This window comes from Narcine bancroftii, chromosome 2 (assembly GCF_036971445.1).
Source record: "Narcine bancroftii isolate sNarBan1 chromosome 2, sNarBan1.hap1, whole genome shotgun sequence".
Lineage (NCBI taxonomy): Eukaryota > Metazoa > Chordata > Chondrichthyes > Torpediniformes > Narcinidae > Narcine > Narcine bancroftii.
Window position 1 is genome coordinate 332,283,675 of NC_091470.1, and position 22,794 is coordinate 332,306,468.

Sequence of the window (22,794 nt, forward strand, 5' to 3'; positions counted from 1 at the left end):
TAACAATCAAGTTCTGAAGACACATTAACTCTCAGGATTTCACACACTCACCGTATCAGATATATAGTTAGTTTCTTTATTTGTTTTATCAATAAGGATGTACTTTTTCCGCAATGCAGTCTCTATTTCCTGTTTCTGTTGCCTGGGGTAATAAAGAGAAAGTTGTTTTGATAATAAACTGAATTTGTAGAGTTACAGCATGGAAGAGGCCCTTGGGACCAACCCTAATATTCTGGGCTCTTCCCATTTACATGCATATGACCCATATCTTACTAAACCACTGGGAATGTCTAGGTGAATCTGGAATTCATTGTATCAAAAGTTTTGGGGAGAAGGCAAGAGAATTCGGTTGAAAGGAAAAGTACATGAGTCTTTATAAGAATGGTGGAGAAAGCAAATGCCTAATTCTGCTCCTGTCCTATGGTTAAAAACCCTTCTTATCCAAATATCTGTCCATACATCTCTTGAACATTGTAATTATCCCTTCTTCTATTGGTTCCTCTGGAACTTTGTTCCAAATATAGACTATTCTCTGAGTGAAAAGATTGTCCTTCAGGTCTATCTTAAATCTCTTCCCTCTTATTTTAAATCTATGCTCTCTAGTTCTATAACACTGAGAATTATCCATCCCTATAACTCAGCAACATGGAGCTGAATCTCTTCTGCACCCCTCCAGCTTATTGATATTCTTCCAATGGGTGGGCAACCAGAATTACACACTCCAAGTGTGGTCCAAGTGGGATCTCACCAAAGCCTTGTATCATGGGGTCCCAACTTACATACTCAATACTCTGCCCAATGATGGAAGTGTATCAAACACCTTCTTGATCAGCCTGTTCATGCAAGTCACCACTTTTAGGGGAACCACGCACCTCTACTCTAAAGACTCTCTCTTCAACAACACTCTCCAAGGCTCTCCCATTTATGGTGGTAGGAGAACTTTGTTTGGAATTGTAAAAAAAAAGTCCGAACAAGAAAGTTTTGTTATACATCTAAGAAACCTTTAAATGATATAGGAATATTTCATGCAATAGCATAGAAATGCCATTTTTAAGTTATGTATCAACAATGCTACAAATTTTCTTCCACACTATCTCATCAAGCACTTCCACAGTAGGTGCAATATAACAAAGGACAAGTGTAATTTCATTAAACCCTTCCCTAGTCTCTCTCTTTCCCTACTCACCTGTCCCCTTTCCTCCAGTTTCCCACTCTCTTCCCTTCCTTCTCCTATGAGAGCTACTCTTCTTCACCCTTTTCTTTTTCCCCATCACTTCTCAGCTTCTTTCTCTTTTATGCTCTGGCCTGCATCCACCTATTAACTCTTGCCTGTTAGCCTCCGATTCCCCTTCCTCTCCTTCCCTCCCCCATCATTTTATTCAGTTATCTTTCTGTTTTTTAAGATTCCTGATGAAGGGCTCAGACCCTAAACATTGATTTGCTTTTATTTCCTTTCGCTTTTTATTTGTTTCTCTAGTACTAACTCCATTTCTGTTGATTTTTTTGTTTATCCTTCAGCTATAGCCCCTGCTGGGTACTTTGTCTCTACTATTACACCCCTTTCTGCATCAATTTCTGCCTCCAAGTATTTAATGGGATAGGATAGAGGTAGCTTCACTCTGTAAGAACGTTGCTGTAAAGGCCCTCCAAGTGTTTAATGGGACAGTTGACTAAAAATATTTCTGGTTTTAACTCAAGCTGTTCTTGATATGAAAATTTTTGCGAGAAGCTTTCCACTGCTTTTGTCCTTGGAGTATTTTAAATGCAGGAAATCATTGCAATTTAATTAGTAAGTAATTATTCAATACTTACTGCAAAATAATCTTGAATTGTGCAAAGGACGCACGGAGTTGCCTGACACTTGTAATCTTTTTTTAAAAAAAAGAATTGGATAAATGTTAACTTTAACATAATTTGCATGAACAATTACTTTGCCATCTGTTTAACATTATAACTTTATTACTTGCCTTAAATATTTTTCTGAAATAATCTTTTTAAAGTAAATTTAGATTCTACCAATTTGTTACATATCCCCACCCATGAAAGTCAGATTCCCATTGGAAATGTGTGATAATTTATCAGGTTCAGCATTAACAATCACTCCTCTAAGCAGCACACAAGTCCAATTTTTGACCCAGTTTCTAGATATGGAACAAAATGACCCCAAAATTGTGTTGCAATTGTAAGTATTGGATCACAAAATCCAGCAGTGCTCACGCTACATGTTCCAATTTTTTCACTAAACATCGAGTAAATAACAATGTCATGAAACACAATTTTGTGCTTAAGAGAGACAGACGTTTTAGGTGATCAGCAGGGGTAGTAGAGTGGCCAAGTTTAACATGGTATGTATCATCCATGCTTAGCTTACTTGACATCTCAATAAAGCAATGTTTCTTAGGTCTAAAACTGTACATGCCAGATTATAGCAGACATTAAAACAACCCTCAGGAAGACCGGTTCTTAAGGTGATTGCACCTTAATTAGGATGATACAGCTAATAATTTCCCTCATCTTATTTCTGCCACATCATTACAGGTTGCTCCAAGAAGAATATCTCGGCTATCCACTTGCTAACAGAGCGACAGATCAGCAAGAAGTGAATCAATGTTCATCTACTGAGCAACTACATAAGTTTTATGTGGATATGTCCCAAATTCACACAAACTGTAATGATATTTTTATTCTGTAGTTGTCAAAGCTCTATCAATTGGTTTTGGATTTGCAAAAAGATTTAGAAGGTGTTTGTAATGAAACTAGATATTCTTTCAAAAATTACTGATTACATTGGGGAAAAAAACTAGTCAAGAAAATACATAAGTAGCACAATATAAGTTTTATGATGACCTGAAATATTTGTTCATGAATTTTGGGTAAGTGGATGGATTAGGACACACCTCTCAGCACATTTTACCAGTGTCCTGTATTCTGGACATTAACAACAGCAAATATTAGGGATATAAGATAAATATGAAACCAAATACACATTGTTTAGGGTTGAATCTGAAAAGAAAGATGAGGCAAGGTGGAACTGACAATGTATCATCAATTGCTCACATTGACACCAAGCTAAAGCATTCCTTTTTAGCTACATTGTTCATTAACCACCATTTGACAGATGCATAAAATCACAAACAATGGTCACTCCTGATAATAATTATATGACTTAACCAGTCATCAATTGAACATTCCTATGTTCCTACTTATTAATAAGCAACTTAAAAGTTTATCTGAAACCCCCCACAACCAAGAACGGACAACAAAGAAAATGAATGCAAAGTATTACATTTTGTATGATTCCATTAAACAATAAAAATAAAAATTTGACAACTCATTTACTGATGTTCATACACATGTACAATGGCAAAATGAGTTTTAATTTTCCTCTGCTCCCATGCTGTACAATTGCTAAAGCTTGAGCAGGAATACAGGTAAGCTATTCAAATCTCTCATTGTAAGACACTCTCAAGTGATGTTAACTGAACATTGGCTTCCTGAACACTCGTCTGAAGACTACTTGTGCAGGGACAGAATTAACTATTGGAATAGAGACTAGATGTTGAGTACTGAAAGATCAGAAGTGGAAAATGAGTGAGAAAGTTGAGTGCTTTGAATGGATTTTTCAATTCCATGCCTTTTTTGTCAAATTAAGATCAGCCTCACATTCCTACTATACAGCTGGAGAGCAGCAATAGTGCAGATTAGTGATATGCAGCTTCTCCCTGATTTAATTGGGACCGAAGGATTGGTCGTATCTCGAAATGAACCCAAGTTAGCGAGTTAACCGCTCTGACGATATTGAATTCCCACCCTTAATTCTCGTGCATGCGCCAAATGGACTCCAATATGTGAACCCAAAACTTGCACATGCATACAGGAATCAAGATGGCTGCGCCCGGCCTTTAGACCCTGGGATGCTGATGAACGAAGTAAGTATGCACATTTTGGCTTTTACGTGCCCTGTATCCCTGTTATAGTTTGTCAAATACAACATAAACCGCAAAAATTTTATATTAATTCTTTTATATATTTTTTAAAAATTCGGTCATATGTGCAGATGGACGTTAGTCGTATAGGTCACAAGTCAGGGAGTACCTGTACTGTAGGCTGAAACAAATGTGTTTATCATTTCTCGCCACTGTGTTGATTTCCTCCTTTATTTGTATTACGCCCCTCCTTTATCATTTTGCCTGTCCTTCCTTAAATGTTGAAAACAATTGAATATATAGTTCCCTGCTTTAGCCACCCTGCAGTCATATATCCATAAGCATGACATTGTTTCCTTTTATTTGTGTCATTATTTCATTTGTTATGTTCGTGTTGTTCAGGTTCGTGTGGGTCCCACAGGTTAAGAGCTAAACCAAAGTTGTACAAAGCAGACATTTATTTCGGGGATGCAAACGGGATAACAGGGTCAAACCTCTACACACTCTACACAAACCTCTACACACTCACACACACAATATGCAGGGGGTAAATATACACCAGATAATGAGGGAGAAACCGACAGACACTGGGGAAATTACATAAACATACATATTCAACAATCAAGATCAAGGTGATACTATGTTCCCCCACACCTTGACTGGTACAGACTTAGCTCTTGTTACCTGGCCTCAAGACTCACCCCAACCCAGAGCGAAAGATGTTACTTACATGACACGAGGAGCCCAAAGAGGCAGAACAAAGGGGCACATGGTCCTTTATAATTCTACAGGCAGTACTGGGGGCCAATCACTTGGGGCAGTCTGAGCCCCATTGGTTGCTGTGGCCAATGGCTTGAAGCCAAGTGCAGGGGCTCAGTCGGGATCAGTTGAGGTGATTCACCTGGGTCAATTGGGTGAAGGTCAGGGCTGAGTCAGGGTGGGCTGCCAGGACTGCAGCACCTGGTGTTTTAGGTGGACCAGTCGCAAGGGTCACCTTGATGGCTTGGGGTGAGTCTTTGATCTTGATTGGCAGGCAGTGTGTCAGAGTGCAGCAGCGCCACCAGGTGGTAGATGCTGTCTCTCCATTACAATCCACCCCTTCAGAAGATGCACTGCATCCCAATAATATATAACTAAGGCTAACGGGGTAATGACGAGGTACGTATAATTTGACAAGCTCAACAAAGAATAATTATGGCTATGATAATCAGAATAAATGCAATTCCCCAGTGTACGATAGTTGCCCAAATACCCCCAATGGAGCCAAATGGCCCCCAGTGTCCCCATGAAGTGGTGATGCTGGAGGAACTGGTTCATGGATTTTTAAATTTTGGCCACTGAGTCCCGAATGTGGTCAGCCAGATGGGTGATGTTGGAGGATTCATCAGGTATGTAGGTGCAGCACTCCTGACCAATGACTGTGCAGGTACCACCGTTCGCCGCCAGCAGGTACTCCAGGGCCATTAGATTTTGCAGTGCGATCATATGTAACGTTGCCAGCTCTGCAGCTCTCTGGGTTAGAATATCCTGCGTATGATGGAGGGACACTGCCATCTCGTTGGCCAACATTTCCATGAGGGCAGTAATCCGGGTCACTTCGTTGGAGAGCCGGGCGGTACCGTACCTGTGGAAAGCGATCATCCAGAATTGTTCTGCCTTAGTAATAGCCCTCTTGTTGCAGTGGTCGCCAAACGCTGGGTGCTCCCCTAGGTAACCGAGAGAGTGGATGTAGGGCACCACAAATGCAGGGAAACAGCAGCTGTACCAGGTGGCAGGGAGCCGGGGTAGGCACGGTGGCCGCATATCCAGTGGGTGCCATTCAAGATCCAGGGGGCCCACAGCTTGGAGACATCATTGGAGGGGGTGAGTGTGGAGCCCGGGTACCATCTGTGCAGGCAGTCACTGTTGCTGACTGGGAGGTTGGAGGTGTGTCTGTTGGGGAGTCTGCACCAACACTCCTTTGGTTTATGGAGGAGCTATGAGATGATGCAGAGGGTTGGGACTCAAGTGGAGGCCAAATTATAGGCAGGGAAATACCAGTTCCTGAAGCACCCACCCCATCAGGAGTCGGTGGTAGGGGCAGTGTTGAGTGGGGATGTCAGGGGTGGTGGGCTGCCATTAGGCCCACCCCATACAGCTAACCCAAAACCCACTGGAGCAAAGAGTCTATGTAGGCAGTTCATCTGAGAGTCATCCAGCGGGATGGGGTTAAGTGATAAAGTTTGATCAGTGTGTGCTGGAGTTTGGACACAGATCCAGCAGTCCGATCTGTTTGTGGTGAAGGCAATGTAGGCAATGTGAAGAAACGTGTTCGTCTGTGTGACATTGCTAATGGTCGCCGCTAGCAGCAGGGGTAGGTACAGGACTTTCATGTTCCTTTGAGGTGAAAGAAACAAGGGAGGGGGGGGGAAACTCATTGTCTCTGAGTGAAATGGTGGGTGTGGAGACAGGAGAGGTTGGTCTGGCTTGGGATTGCATCCCAGCGGGTATCTCCTGGACCACGCGTGACAATCTCCCCTTTTTGGGGGGAACCTTGTGGCTGTTGTATCCACACTCTCCCTGTGTCCTTGGTCTTGGGGAGGTTTGGTGGGCTCTGGTTCAGGGGATGGAGAGTGTGATAGGTGGTGAGACATGGGGGTGTCTCCTTGGCCGGTGGGGCGTGCTTTTAAATGGTCTACAGCCTGTTGCAATATGTTTAGCTATCCTCTCAATGTGTGGGAGGGTGTCAGAGTGCAGATGCTCTCCTTGAGCAGGCCATTCATTCTCTCAACCAACCCTGATGCCTGTGGGTGGTAGGTTATGTTGAGCAGCCATGAATCCCTGACTCAGCAGCCCAGTCTTGGGCTTTAGACCCTATGAAGTGTGAGGCCTGATTGGATTGCTCCTTCCATGGGACTCTGTAAATGGAGCAGAGGTGCTGCAATCCTTTAATGGTGTTATTCTGGTTGGCTTTCTCACAGGGTGCTGCCACTAGTACACCAGAATAGTGTCCCCCATTGTCAGGGCATACTGCTTTTTAATTTGGTGTGGGAGCGGTCCGATATAGTCAATCTGCCATACACAACCTGGTCCTGTGCAGCAGTGAATGTGACCTGGCGGGCCACCCCCTTGGCTTCACCTGTTGTCAAGCATGGGAGTTTTGCACTGATCCAGGGTGAGGGTGACCCTGAACTATTCTGCCCATCATTGTGTGCTGTCAGCCCTAAGTGGCCGCTTTTGCGGTGTGCCCGTATGGCCAGTGTCCCATTGTCAGTGTCTGGTGGGGAGGTGGAGGGAGTGCATATTTGGGCGGCCTGGTCCACGGCAGTGTTGTGTGCTGCCTCCTCTGTGCTATTGCAGATGTGTGTGTCTACATGATGTACTGTGATCTCCCTGTGGGTGGCTTGGTCCCAGATCAGTTGCTACTGGTGCTGTCCTCAGAGGGAGTGTCCATGGATTTCCCACCCCATCTCATTCCATCGGGCCATCCTCACCGCCATACCATTGGCCACAGCCCATGAATCAGTGTAGATGTGGACAGGCCTAGTGGTGTCCTGTAGTGCAAGAGCTACTGCTGCCAGCTCAGCAAGCTGGCTGGAGCCACCCTCTCCCTCTTTTGTCAGGACTTACCCTGTGGTAGGGTGGAGTGTCACTACCTTCCAGTATTGTTTCACTCCTTTCCAGCGGCTGGAGCCGTCTGTGAACCAGGCATGTGTCTTTTGTTGGGGGTTGAGGGAGGGTGGGATTTCAGCCAATTCTGGAGCTGGCTCCTGGGCTTGCAGGAAGGACATGACCTGCTCGTGGAGGTGGCTGGCCCCATCTGGGCCGGGTTCAGCACAGTCTGCGATGTACCACTTCCATTTTACTATGGATGACCGCTGGGCCTGGCCTTCCTTGTGGGTGGAATCGGAGGATTTGACCCACCAGATTATGGGCAGGTGTGGGTGGAGGACAACAGGGTCAGTGCCTGTTTGATGCTCAGTGGCTAGGAGGGTCAGATAGCAGGCAAATAGTTGGCGCTCAAACGGGCTGTAGTGGGCTGTAGCGCACAGCAGTTTCAGGCAGGGACTTTGTCCAAAAGCCCAACGGGACTCTGCAACCTTGGAACTTCTGCCAGAAGCTCCATTAGGTGGTGGTCTCCTTCGCTGAAACCTGTAATTGAAAAGGAACACCTGCCTGCCTGGGAGTAAGGGGCAATGCTTGTTTCACAGCTTGCTTCGCTGTATCAAAAGCAGCCTGTTGTTTGGGACCCCATTGAAAAGTGGCTTTCTTTCGTGATACCCTGTAGAATGGTCTCAGAATCATTGTGAGGTGGGGTATATGTGGTCGCCAATAGCCCAAGAGACTCACAAAACTCTGGGTATTAGTTTTATTGGTTGGGACCGCAAAGTTTAAAATTTTATTCCTGGCTGATTCTGGTATCTGCCTGTGTCCTGAGTGCCATTGAATATCCAGGAAATGGGCTTCACAGGAGGACCCCTGAATCTTGTGCATATTACTGGCCCATCCCCTATCTCTCAGGAAATGAATTAGCATCTGAAGAGCCTCAGAGACAATGGTCTCAGATGGCCCCTGGATGAGGATGTCATCAATATAATGGACAATTGACACTTCGGGGGAGGTCAATTGACTGCAGATCATGGGCGATTAGGCTGTGGCAGATCGTGGGGCTGTGGAGGTAGCCTGAGGGAGTCTATAGGTGTATTGTTGTGAGTCCCAAGTAAATGCAAATCGGTCTTGGGAGTCGAGGTGAATGGAGAAGTATATATTGGCCAGGTTGACCACTGTATACCAGGGCTTAGCTGGGCGGGAAGCTATTTCTTCCACTAAAGTAACAATGTCTGGGACAGCAGTGGCCAATGAGGGGCGGGGGGCAATTTTGTTTAGCTGCCTATAGTCTACAAAGTCATCCTCCAGGTGCCATTTTTCTTTCGGACTGGCCAGACAGAGCTATTGTAAGGCGAGCTGCCATTCTGATGACTCCCTCCCGCATGAGACCCTGCATAGCCTTTGTAATGTCCTGGTGTCCGCCCAGGACGCGGTATTGCCGCATATTCGTTACTTTGGAAGGGGGAGGGGTATGACCACAGGCTCCCACTTAGCTGCCCTTACTTCCACAGTTGCCCGTGCGAGTCCAAAGGTGAAGTGGCCCCGATTGGTATGGAGGGAATGTCCCCGTAATAAATTGATGCCCAAGATGCATTCAGGGGAGGGCTCAATAAGGGCTACAGCAGGTGCAGGGGGGTTAGTTCCTGATGGCCAGGTGGATGGTGACCTCCTTTGCAGGCAGGAGGGAGCCTTCCAGCCCATTTATCTTCATCAGGGTCCCTCTCTACCCAGCAGGGTTGTCAGGGATAATGGTGTGCTGTGTGCCCATGTCCACGAGCGCCAGCCAGTGCTGTACGTTCCCATTTCTCCAATGTGCTGCTACAGGGATGTATGGGTTCAGGTCCCCTGGGCAGGAAAGGGCAGTGGAGTGCACACACTGGGGACCCTGGCCTTCAGCCTATGGGAGAGGATTGGGGGTCTGCCACACCCTGTTGGTGAACTGATCCCACAGGGAGATGGCAGTCATCTCTTGCAGCAACTGCTGCCTGATCTCAGCTTAACGGCTGGGGAGATTGGGTCGGGTGGTGCGGTGGGGACAATATTGGTGGCTGGTTGGGTGGCATGGGGAATGGGGGTGACCCCAGCTTCCTGCTTGCCAGCAAGGTGGCCACCTGTCTTCCCCTGGCCAGGTCCCCCCTTACACAACTCCTTCTAGCATGCATACAGGGCAGGAGTGGGGATCCCATCAATGCTAGTGGGGTCCACTCCTGTGTGCAGCAGGTCGGGGCACCAGGAGCTCGGGTTCTGGGTTCTGGACTCTGCACTGCGGACTAGTGTGGGCACCTCCCGTGGCATATGTTCCAGCCCCTCCAGGAGGGTGATAGTGTCTCATACAGTTTTCCCCGTGGTGGTCCCCATGAGCGGCAAAATGATTAACTTAAGGTCAGGGGCTGCGGTAATTACAAGATGTCCGGCAAGTGCACCAGTCACCCTTGTATTTTCAATGGAACCTTGGTTGTCATCCCTCATAGATCCCATTGATCAGTGCCCACTCCCTGATGATTCGGGTGCCCTCCCCTACTTTGGCCCAATGTGGTCACCCGTGGAGGTTCCTTTCTAGTTGGGTGGTATACCGAGTGTGTATGGCTGCAGCCACGCACTCCCACAGGCTGACCCGCTGCGGATCCCATCCTGTGGTACTCGCAGGGTGTTATTAATGGCCTGGGACTTGGAGATGTTCCCCAGGGCGCTAGCCTCCTGATGGGAGAGGGCAGTATTAGCTCCCCCCTCATCCCACAGACTGAGGAGCCAAGCAGCAAGGTGCTCACCTGGCCACTGGTGGTGTCAGTTCACCAGCTGGGTGAGCTCCTTAGGGGAGAAATCCCATGGCTTGGTGGTCTCTGAGGTCCCCTGGCTTGTGCCCTGGCTACCCCTTCCTCATCGACCCTCTCTCCTCCATGGAGGACCTGGGACTGCGTGGTGATGGGTCGGGCTTGTGAGGGCTCAGCTGTGGGGAGAATGGGACAGTTATGTCGGGACCCTGGCTCCCCAGGCGTCCCGTCCTCATCACTCTCTATCCAGATGTCCCCAGCCCCCAGCCAAGCATCAAGCTGCTCACCTCGCCGGACTATGGCTCTAATTTTAATCGGGTCAGATTGCAAGCCTGACCGACGGGCTGTCTGAACCTGCTGGAGTTGCAACAGTCGGTAAGTGACCTTGGTGCCTCTGGTGTCCAGGTCATTTGCTCTGCCTTGGGCAGCAAGAAGTGCCTCCTGCAGTCCACTGCAGGTCCGTTCCAGGACTTCTATTTCCCTGACTTTGTGGTCAGAGACGGTCTGCAGCTTTTCCACCAACTGATTGGGGATCCTTACCTGGCACCTCAGCAATGCCTTTGGAAAACCCAACTCCTTAAGGAGGGCTAGCACGTGGTGCTGGCCAGACTTCCAAATCCTTCACTATTGTCAGCCCACCCGGGAATTCTGTCTTTGGGGCCAGAACTGGCTTTTCATCCCCTGTTCCAAAACATCCCTCTGATCTGTGCTTGGCCAAAACCCTTTGGATCCTGCTCGTAGCGCCAAATGTTGTTCGGGTTCGTGTGGGTCCCACAGGTTAAGAACCAGACCAAAGTTGAGGTACAAAGCACACGTTTATTTCGGGGATGCAAACAGGACAACAGGGACAATATGTTAGGAAAACCTCTACACACTCACATACACAATATGCAGGGGGTAAATATAAACTTCGGATAACGAAAGAGAAACCGACAGAGACTGGGGGAAATTACATGAACATATACATTCAACAATCAAAATCAAGGTGATACTACGTGCCACCACACTTTAATTGTACGGACACGACTCTCGCAACCTGGCCTTGAGACTCACCCAACCCAGTGTGAAAGCTGTTACTTACATGCCATGAGGAGCCCAAAGAGGCAGAACAAAGGGGCACATGGTCCTTTATAGCTCTGCAGGCAGTACTGGGGGGGCCAATCACTCGGGGTAGTCTGAGCCCCGTTGGCTTCTGTGGCAAATGGCTTGAAGCCAAGTGCAGAGGCTCAGCAGGGGTCAGCTGAGGTGATTCACCTGGGCCAATTGGGTGAAGGTCAGGGCAGCAGGGGTCAGCTGAGGTGATTCACCTGGGTCAATTGGGTGAAGGTCAGGGCTGAGTCTGGGTAGTCTGCCTGGACTGCAGTGCCTGGTGTTTTCGGTGGACCAATGGCAAGGGTCACCTTGATGGCTTGGGGTGAGTTTTTGACCTTGATTGGCAGGCAATGTGTCCTCCAAACAGGAACGCAGCAGTGCCACCAGGTGGTGAATGCTGCCTCTCCATTACAGTTCGTTATATGGTGAGCATTCAGATACAGTACTTTTAATTTTGTCATCTTGTTATTTAATTTACTACTTTACTAACCTCTTTATCTCACTTTTCTGCATTCTCTTTGAGGTTTCTATCTTCCTATTAAGTTTGTTTTAGCATTACCCTCTGCAAGGACACTAGTTCTGACTCTTGTGAGAAGCAGCCCATTCAATTGCCACAGGTGCTACCTGTACCAGAAATGGTTTAAATTCCTCAGAAATCAGCTCTCCTGAACCCCCTCTCATCTCAGTGATCTTCTCTATTCTTCAATTTCATTACCTTTTAACTCATTATTATTATTTATGAGCTATCATTTTTTTAATATTCTTTCCTAGTTCTTAGTCTCTGTTTGTTATTATCAGGGGTCAAATACAGACTTGGCACCTATAATATAGGCAGCTCATTGTTAGTGAAATATACGTTAAAATAGTGAAAGCATCTGAAGAAAGAACATTTAATAGCATAGTTCTGAAAGGCTAAATTCTCTTTTATCCATGCAGTTCATTGTAACCTCAACAACAGATGTATCAAACATGATTTTCCTTTCAGAAATCCATAGAACTCTGCCTGTTTCGATTACTATTTTCCATATGACCTCAATATATTCGAGTATTTTCCAAATCATTGATGTCAGGTTAACTAGTCTATAGTTCCAAATTTCCTTCCTCTTCCTTTCATAAGTAGTGAATTTATAATTGCCACCTCTCAATCTACAGGAACTATTGTAGAAACAATGGAATTTAGAAAAATGACAACAAAAGGCACATCTTTCAAATTCTTTGGATGCAGATCATTGAGTTCTCAGAATTTACCAGCTTTCGATCTCATACAAGCTGTAAGGAGTTTCTACGTTCTCCCTGTGTCTGTGTGGGTTTTCCCCGGGGGCTCTGGTTCCTCTCACTGTTCAAAACTTACTGGGGGTTTTAGGTCAATTGAGTGTATTTGGGTGGCATGGGCCGAAAGGGCCTGTTACCACGCTGTATTCCTAAATTAAATATAAATCTTTGTAATGCTTCTGTTTTCTCAACTCATGCTAATTTATTTCAGAATTTTTTGATTCCAGGTTTACAAATTCCAGTTTGGAATTTGGGAACTTGTATCCCCGCACCTCTTTTTTTGTCCTATTTATGTTGGATTTCCAAGTGGATCTTGATAACTGAATCATTCTCCTCTCACTCTTCAAGGAAATATAATTTTAAAATTAGAAATAATTAGAGTGAAACTTTCTCTTGCTTTTCTTAAAAATAGACTCATAGAATTTATGCAGTGGGTAAAACATCAATTAGTATGAAAACATCTTTGATAATGCCAAACCTGTATGTTAGTTAAGACCTTGCATCTTGCATCTAATCTACAGAGTACTATCCTTCAGCTGCAGCTATACATAAAGTCCAACATATACTGTACCATGTAATAGGATAAACTGACCACAGGAAGCAGGGATTGTGCTCAAAATAGTGATTCATGCTCATGTAGTAGCCATTTCTCTAACTTTTGCTGTGACAGGCACGTCACCTCAATAGAACAGTCATATTGCTGTATATTATGGGTATATATTTTTAGAAAGATTTTTTCACTCACATTAATTTCATCTATGGTCCCATCCAAGTACCTACAGACTTGAGTTTTAATGTCTCGGATCTGATTTGCAGTTAAAGTTTCATAGCTGACCTGTTGACGGTTACCCTATAGAGAAAAAAAAATCACTTTATAATCTGAGAAGTTACTGGAATTGTTCATTTGATAACTGAATATGACATTATTCTGCAGCCAGAATAATTTTGAGAACATATCATTCAACAAGATATATTACAAGAATATATTATTCAATGATTAGTGAGAATAACTGTATCACTGAATGCCCAGAAAGAATTCACACAATATATAACGATATCCAGAAGTAATCACTCAAAGGGTTCTTTTGGTAGCCAAGAATTCTAGAATATATCAATTGCAATCCAGAGAAAAATTCTAGAATATATTACTCCATATCCACAGAGAATTAGAGGAATATATCAATAGATATCCAGAGAGCATTACATAATATATACTCTTTTTGACAACTGAGTAAATTACAAAAATACATAATTGGGCATCCAGAGCAAACAACTCTTCCAAGTACTGTCCAATTAAATAATTACATTTCATATCCATACAGCATTATTTGAGTATACCTTACAAGGCTGGTGAACCCGATGTCAGTAATAAGTAAATTATTGAAAGGTGTTCTAAGAGATCAGATCTACAATTATTTGGATAGCCAGGTACAGATTAGGGACAGTCAACTTGCCTTTGTGCATAGTTGGTCATGTTAAACTAATCTTATAGAATTTTTCGAGAAGGTTACCAGGAAAGTTGACAAAGGAAAGGCTGTGGATGTTGTCTACATGGACCTTAGTAAGGCTTTTGACAAGGTCTCACATGGGAAGTTAGTCAGGAATATTCAGACACAAGGTATTCGTGATGAAGTAGTGAACTGTATTTGAGAATAGCTGTATGGGAGAAGCCAGAGAGTAATGGTAGATGATTGCTTTTCAGACTGGAGACCTATGACTAGTGTTCCTCAGGGATCAGTGTTGGATCATTGTTGTTTGTCATCTATATCAATGATCTGGATGATAATGTGGTTAAACTGGATTAGTAAGCTTGCAGATGACATAAGATTGGAGGCATTGTGGACAATGAAGAAGGTTTTCAAAACTTGCAGAGGCATCTGGACCAGTTGGAAAAATGGGATGAAAAATGGCAGATGGAATTTAATGCAGACAAGTTTTGGGTATTACAATTTGCATGGACAAACCAAGAAAGGACATACATGGTAAAAGGTAGGGCACTGAGGAGTGCGGTAGAACAAAGGATCTGGGAATACCAATACATAATTCCCTGAAAATGGCATTATAGGTGGATATGGTTGTAAAGAGATCTTTTGGTATATTGGGCTTCATAAATCAAAATATTGAGTATAGGAGTTGGGATGTTATGATAAAATTGTACAAGGCATCGGTGAGGCCAAATTTGGAGTATTGTGCACAGTTTTGGCCACCTAACTATAGGAAAGATATCAATAAGATAGAAAGAGTGCAGAGAAGATTTACTAGTTGTTTCTTGGACTTCAGGAACTGAGTTACAGGGAAAGGTTAAACAGGTTAGGACTTTACTCCCTGGAGCATAGAAGAATGAGGGGAGATTTGATAGAGGTATTTAAAATTTTGAGGACGATAGACAGAGTAAATGGAGGTAGGCGCTTTCCATTGAGGGTAGGCGAGATACAAACCAGAGGACATGGGTTAAGGGTGAACGGGGAAAAGTTTAGGGGGAACATGAGAGGAACTTCTTCACACAGAGAGTGGTATGAATGTGGAATGAGCTGCCAGCCTCCTCTTAAATGAAAGAATTGACTCTGCCTCAACTATTTCCTCTGGAAGATTATTCCATTCAGCCACCACTCTCTAAGTGAAGAAGCATCCTCTAATGTTTCTCCTAAAATTTTGCCCCCTTACCGTCAAACTTGTGTCCTCTTGTTTCAACCTCCCCTGCTCTCAGGGGGAAGAGTCTACTTGCATCTAGTCTATCTATTCCCTTCATAATTTTATGCACCTCTATCAAATCCCCTCTCAACCGTCTATGTTCCAAAGAATAAAGTCCTAACCTCTTCAATCTTTCTCTGTACTCCAGGTATTTTAAGCCAGCCAATATCCTTGTAAATCTTCTCTCCACTTTATCTATATCCTTCCTATAATTTGGAGACCAGAACTGAACACAATACTCCAAACTTGGCCTCACCAATGCCTTAAACAATCGCAACACTTCCCAGCTCCTATACTCTATGCTATGATTTATGAAGGCCAGCATTCCAAATGCCCTCTTAACCACTCTGTCAACATGAGAATCAACCTTCAAGGAACCCTGCACCATAACTCTAAGATCTCTTTGTACTTGTGCATTTCCCAATGTCCTCCCCTTTACTACACATGTCCTATACAGGAACAATCATCAGATCATCTTATGCTCAATTGTGTGATCAAAAATGATGCTAACACTTGAAGGATGTAATGTGAAATATCTTACCAGTATGTTATACATAGCCAGTTCATCCTGAAGTACCTGGATATCATTTTTAAGCTTATGAATCAGTTTCTGGAAAAAATAAAAACATTCTCTCTTTATAAGTGAGTTTACTTCAATTAATGGCACATTAATTTCACAAACAGGAGTTCTGATATTTCCAAAGAGATACTTTGAAAACAAATAAGGGTGAATATTAAAAAATCCCAGTATGTGGATGTGGAAGTCCAGCAAATTTAGTAGTAGCACATTGTGTTTATTTTAAACTTTGTTTTCTACCCAGAAGATTAACTAGGCAGGAAATTCTGTGGTGCAACTAAGGATGATGTCTGGAAATTAAAGGGTATCAACAAAGTTGGAGCAGCAGGAGCCTGCACAAACTCCAAACACAATGATAAATGATACATTGGCACATTAAGAATCAACGTCTGTGGTGTGTAAATGTTTAATAGTGTTCTCTATAAAGTACTCTTCCAATGGAGACAACATCAAAATGCTTGTGTATGCCTCTGTCAGGAATAGGAAATAATACAGTTCAAGAGAATCACTATATTAAAAACTGGGGATTGGGGAGGGGGGGAATTCTGAAGACTGCAGATGCTAAACTTTGAGGGATAGGTGGTAGTAAGAAGATCCTTGGGCAGAAAGTGATGGAAGATTATGGAGTAGAAATGGTTTTACAAGTTTGGAGATGTTCAGGAGATTTGGATTTTAGAGGGTAGCATTTGGGGGAAGGGATTGTAAGAACATGGGTGGAGGGGGAGATTGACTGATTGGATGGAGCAAAGGAGGTTTGGAAAACTACAGGCAGAGAGCAGGGTGAAGTTGGCAGATTGTGGGATAGAACTGAGCTAGTAGAAAGTCATGCTATAAGAGAGAGACAGAGTACTACGCAGAAGAAAATAGGCTTGGAACATGAAGACAGAAGATTGAAGTTGCAATAATACTATTTGAAGAACAACAGGAAACTCTTCCAAGATCCTAACTCATACCTTTCCCTCTACTAGCATCAACAATGAACAATAGTAGTCAATCTTACTGCTATTAGTTGTCCAGGCAAAGATAATTACCATATTTCAAAAATGAACAATGTGATGTGCTTGAAAACATTTCAATTGTCAATTATAAGTATTGAGTGTGTGTTGGATTGAGTATCAAATCTGTGGGCCTTGGTCAGATGGGACTATGGCACTAACTCTTTATGAATAAATGCACACATATTCAATACTTGAGAGACATAGAGCCATACAGCAAAGTAAAAGGCTGGTTGGTCCAGCATATGCATGCTGAACATTTAGTCCATCTACAGTAACTTATTTAGAACCGAGCTACATAACTCAACACCAAAAGACACTCAAAGAGTGAGACTTATAAAGCACGAGTCCAATTGGACCATGAAGCATCCATTAATACTAATCCTACATTAAGTCCATTTCATTCTCCCGATCTATCCATCAAGAATCTATCACTCACCTATTCATTAGGGTGAATTTACTGTGTAAATGAACCTATCAACCTATGTATCTTTGGATTGTAGGAGGAAGCCAGAGCACCCTGAAGAAACCTACAAAGTCACAAGGGACGGAAAATGTGAAGTTTTATTTTCTCTGCAGATGCTGCCTGATTTGCTGAATATTTATAGCAGATTTTAAAAAGAAAAATAGAAATTAAGTAATTTATTCTCCCACTCAATATAAATTTGGGATTTCAGAAAATAATACCAATAATCATTATTGTGGAATGTAAGAAAGAACCTTGAAAAAAAAAATCAATTTTATAAACTCACAATGGGGTCACTATGCACATTAGCTACTGGCTCAGCTAGTATACGCTTCATTCTTGATGCAAACCGGAGTGTAGACAGCTGAAATGAAAGATTGACATAATCAGCTTCAAAAGTACATTTCCTTTGATATCCTCCTTCCAACTATGAAAATGCTGATCTTTTTTCAAACCCTTCCTATAATTGCTTTCAAAAGTAATCGTCTGAGCTCGATAAATATCAGAAGGCTTGGGAATCTCATGGACTCCAAAGTCAACACAAAAATAATGTCTACAAGTCGTGTCCTAGAATTGGAACAATAAGTTAAAGCATTCTCCATATTAGCACCTCTTCTTCTGTCAATCTGCTTTAACGTAGACCAGATTTACAAAGTTTCATTTTTTTCATGCATTATTATTAAAAGAATACACAGGGATCTTTGTTGTTGTAAAGCAATATTTTCTGTACTACTTGAACTAAACTATTATTTTAGCATCTATCCCAAGGAAGGTGACACAGACTCTCTTTAAACTGTTGGTAGTAGTTTGATACAACATGGATACCTTTGGAGACAATCAAGAATTGCTTTTGGAGCTAAACAAGAAAGTCTGCAGATGCTGTGATTAACTATTAATACAAAAAAAAATGCTGGAGAAACAAAAATTACTTATGATGCTATTCAATCAGAGACCAGACAGGCTGAGTGAGGCAAGTTTCCTTCCTTACACAACAAAGAGAATGTGACAGAGTCATAATATGTTTTTAAGGACATCAGCAATTTATTTCCAGATTATTTAAAAATCTGAATAAAATAAAAATCACAAACAAATATTAGTTTTCCAGTTACATCTCCTTCCTCAAAGATATTTAGGGCTTTGCTGAATTGTAATTCCTGGAAACCAATTGGTCATTTTTACCAGTGGCCACTCATATTGCATAACCTAGCTAGAGATTGTAGGCAAACTTTCTGAAATCACAATTGTCAGACTTGACCCAATTCTCCTCAATATTACAATACATTTTTATTCAACAATGAAAAAGTTAGCTGTATGGAGATTAACTCAACATTGGTAAATCCACAGACTGTTTAAAAATGTGTAAGAGATACGAGTTTATAAACATAGCAAAGTGGACAGAAAAGCACACACACCTGCAGGCTCATAACATGCAAACAATATCAACCCGATCACTCAACACAAACAAAAAGGAACATCTCATGGAAGCATAGTTTGATAGAAGCATCAAGCTACGTGGCCCATGGAATTAGGGAAGGATAAAACATCATGCAGTAGTGCATAACTGTAAAGCATTTCCATACTCTGTGGGAGGATTGCAGACTCCCTCTAGACTGTGCTCCAACAAATATTGGAGAGAATACTGTTAAAAATAGGTAAGTAATGTTGCACATTAGTAGTGCCAGATTAGAAAGGCAGAAATGACAATCTCCTGTAATTAGGCACAATAATAAAGACATTTAAACAACTATAATTTCTATTCCCATGATATCTGAAATGCTCCTTCTTGATTTTGAGTGGTCTGGGAGCAAGGATTTCATTAGCTATGTGGAGATGGTATATGTTTTCATAATGGCAACATTCTTGAATCATTCCCTTGTCCAACTGATAACTTCTTGCCATAGCGGATGTCAGAACAGAGGGCCTGATTTGGGTAAATGGTGTTGTGCATGCCCATTTGAGAAAACTAAGGATAATTTGGACCTCAGCTTTGGTAACATTTTCCTGGAAGAGGACACTGACATTAGTTTGCCAGTGGATTTAGACAATTTTGTATAGAAAATGTTGGTGTTACCTTTGAGCTGTCTGCTACAGATAGGCCATGACTTAGGGGTTACTGCTCCACAGTAAACCATAACCTTTGTACCAGACTGAAGTCTTAATCTTCAGCATTTTCTACAATTAGCCAAAGGTTGTGCTGGTGCATTTAAGGTGATGGTGAAATTCATCATTGAGAAGTTAGTCGCAAGATATGGGAAGCAATTCTTGTATTCCAGGGTTTCAATGTGGACCTTAATTATCAAAGAGTAGTGGTGTACAGTGGGGCATGTTAGTAGATGCTCTTTGTTTTGTATGATGTTAACGGTAAGGCCTTTCCATTATATACTTGAGTGAACAAGTCATCAATGACTTGTAGTCTGGCCTCTGAGCATGCTTGCATATAAGCTTTTTTTGCATATTGCAGGTTTATAACAAGTTGGGGTCACCCAGTTCTCTCTTCATTATCACCTCATGTGAAGAAATGCAATTTGCTTGATTGACAGGCCATCCATAATTTTAAACAAACATGCGTTCCTCAACCAGTATTACACAGCCCAAGTGCTGAACAACAATATCATCTGGTGATTCTTGTTTTTTCCTTCCATACTGATACACACTCTTCTTGCCTTGCCAACAGCCAAGATCTAGGACAGATCAGGGTGGACTGTTTTGTTGGCACTTTGTCCACCATCTTTTTTAAAATTCTTTTATTTTTACACAATGAGTCATATCAATAACAACATCCACAAATGATCATCAACAATATATACATAGTGACATTTTTTCTTTTTCCCCACTTCCTCTCTCCCTTTCCCCACCCTCATCAAAAATCAATAAATGATAAAACACTTAAAACAAAGAAATAACCATAAAAAAGGGAAAAAATTGTATCGTCTACTTTCACATATTTAAATCTTATTGTGCTCATAACTATGTTGTTTTACGAGATGGAGATTTGTGGTCAGCATTCTCCGACATATTTTATGTATGGTTCCCAAATTTGTTTAAATAATGTACACTTGTCTTTCAGATGGTATGTAATTTTTTCTAATGGAATACTCTTGTTTATTTCTGTATAACACTTGTATTTTAAGGATTGTTTCCAATTTCCAGGTTGTAATAATACATTTTTTGACTACTGCTAATAAATTTTATTTGGGCTTCGTCTAATTTTAGTCCTAAGTTTTTGTCTTTTATATTAAATAGAAATTTTTTTGGATCTTTTGGTATATTATTTTTTTTGATTTTGTTTAATATTAGGTTTAGATGTTCCCAGAAAGTTTTTACTTTTGAGCATGTCCAAATTGCATGTAATGTTGTTCCAATCTCTTTTTTGCAACAAAAACATCTATCCGAAGCTGTTGGGCACCATTCTATTAATTTCTGAGGAGGAATATATAATCTGTGTAGCCAGTTATATTGAATCATATATAATCTACTATTTATCGTGTTCCTCATTGTTCCTGTACATAACTTCTCCCATGTTTCGTTCTTTATCTTTATGTTTAAATCTTTTTCCCAACTTTGCTTTGGTTTATACTTTATTTCATCTTCTTCTTTATATTGTAATTCAATGTACATGTTTGTAATAATTTTTTAAATTATCATTGTGTCTGTGATTAAATATTCATAGTTGCTACTCCCTGGTAATCTCAAGCTATTTCCCAATATATGTTTTAGATAAGTTTTCAATTGGCAATATGTAAATATTGTACTTTGTGTTATTCCATATTTATCTTTTAATTGCTCAAATGTTAATAAATTATTTCCCAAAAAGCAATCTTCTATTTTCTTGATTCCTTTTCTATCCCATTTCTTGAAAAATAAATTGTCTATTGTAAAGGGGATTAATGGGTTGTGTGTTAATATCATTTTTGGTATTTGATCATTTATCTTTTTTTCTTCCAAGTGTATTTTTTCCATAATTTAAGTATGTGATGTAGTACTGGTGAATTGTTCTATTGCACTAATTTTTCATCCCATTTATAAAGTATGTGTTCTGGGATATTTTCTCCCAATTTGTCTAATTCTATCTTAGTCCAGTCCGATTTTTCTCCTCTCTGATAAAAATCTGATAAGTACCTTAACTGAGCTGCCCTGTAGTAATTTTTGAAGTTTGGTAGCTGTAACCCTCCTTGTTTGTAACTCCATGTTAATTTTTCTAGCGCTATTCTTGATTTCTTACCTTTCCATAAAAATTTCCTTACTATTTTCTTCAGTTTTGCAAAAAAATTCTCTGTCAGGGAGATTGGTTATGTTTGGAATAGATATTGCACTCATGGGAACACATTCATCTTAATACAGTTTACTCTTCCTATTAAAGTTAACGGTAGTTCTTTCCAATTCTCTAGATCTTCCTGTATTTTTTAAATTAATGGCTCATAATTTAATTTGTATAAATGTTTTAAGTTCTTATTTATTATGATACCAAGGTAACATATCACCTGTGATTGCAATTTTTCAAAATCTTAGGATTCCCTATCTAACAGCATTGGAAGGACCATTATATGTACACAGATTACAGTACTTCAAAACAAAGGCTCACTTTTACATCATTAAGGCATAAAATGAGGCCATTAAATGTTAGCACACTGATGATTTTTACACTTTGACAATGATTTTTAAAAAATACACACCCAGACGAAAAATCACATATCCACCTTTTCCCATAAGGTCCTTACCGTTTCTTCAATTTGAGCAGTCTCTCCATAGATATTTGCCACCAAGATAGTGTTGCAAGTCCCACCTAAAGGATGTTGAGAAGTGAATTGCTTTAATACTGCAAGTTAAAATGGAAAATTTAACTTATAAGGTAATTGAGCACTATAGATGTCCAAGGATGTTCAATCGGAGTAACATTTGATGCTGAATGTCATGACCACATTGAATTTAACCTTAAAGGTCATATGAAGTTCAAAAGATAAAATAAATTGAACTTGATCCAGGGACACCTTAATTAGTGCTGTGTACATTCAGAAACCAAACCCAGTTCAATATGGTCCCAAAAAAGAAAAGCAACATTGGCAACATTCACAAGCCCATGGTGTTAGACAAAGGAGAAAGCAAGAGACAACAGAGGAACATCAGTCTCGCCTCACAGTTGATGCTTTCAGACATGCAAGGAGCAGGCAACAGGAAAAGGAAAAAAATATTTTTATGCAGAATTACCATCAAGTTTTTGAGGTTATTTTGTTTCAACCATGTAGTTAACAACAGGGTGTTTTATTTCCCAGGCAATGCCTGGCATCCTGCTAATAAATGTATAAAAAGAATGTTGCTTGAAAATTAGCAGGCACCTATTTAGGGGCACAGAAGTAACACAACAACTGCAGATGTTGGAATCTTGAGAGATCAAAGAGAAGAGGGAGGGTTTCAATGG

The 22,794-nt window shown here is 41.6% G+C and overlaps 1 protein-coding gene across 2 annotated transcripts in view; it reads right to left on the bottom strand.

Annotated features, from left to right (window-relative positions):
- Positions 1-22,794, bottom strand: part of kif9 (kinesin family member 9) — a 158,235-nt gene that overhangs the window by 57,008 nt on the left and 78,433 nt on the right. For both annotated transcript variants that reach the window (XM_069922101.1, XM_069922099.1), the window contains 6 exons: positions 22,097-22,161; positions 17,665-17,742; positions 15,882-15,950; positions 13,395-13,499; positions 1,813-1,868; positions 52-142 (listed from right to left, as the gene is read on the bottom strand). In XM_069922101.1, the coding sequence (XP_069778202.1) occupies positions 52-142; positions 1,813-1,868; positions 13,395-13,499; positions 15,882-15,950; positions 17,665-17,742; positions 22,097-22,161 (464 nt within the window). The remainder of the gene's footprint in view (positions 1-51; positions 143-1,812; positions 1,869-13,394; positions 13,500-15,881; positions 15,951-17,664; positions 17,743-22,096; positions 22,162-22,794) is intronic.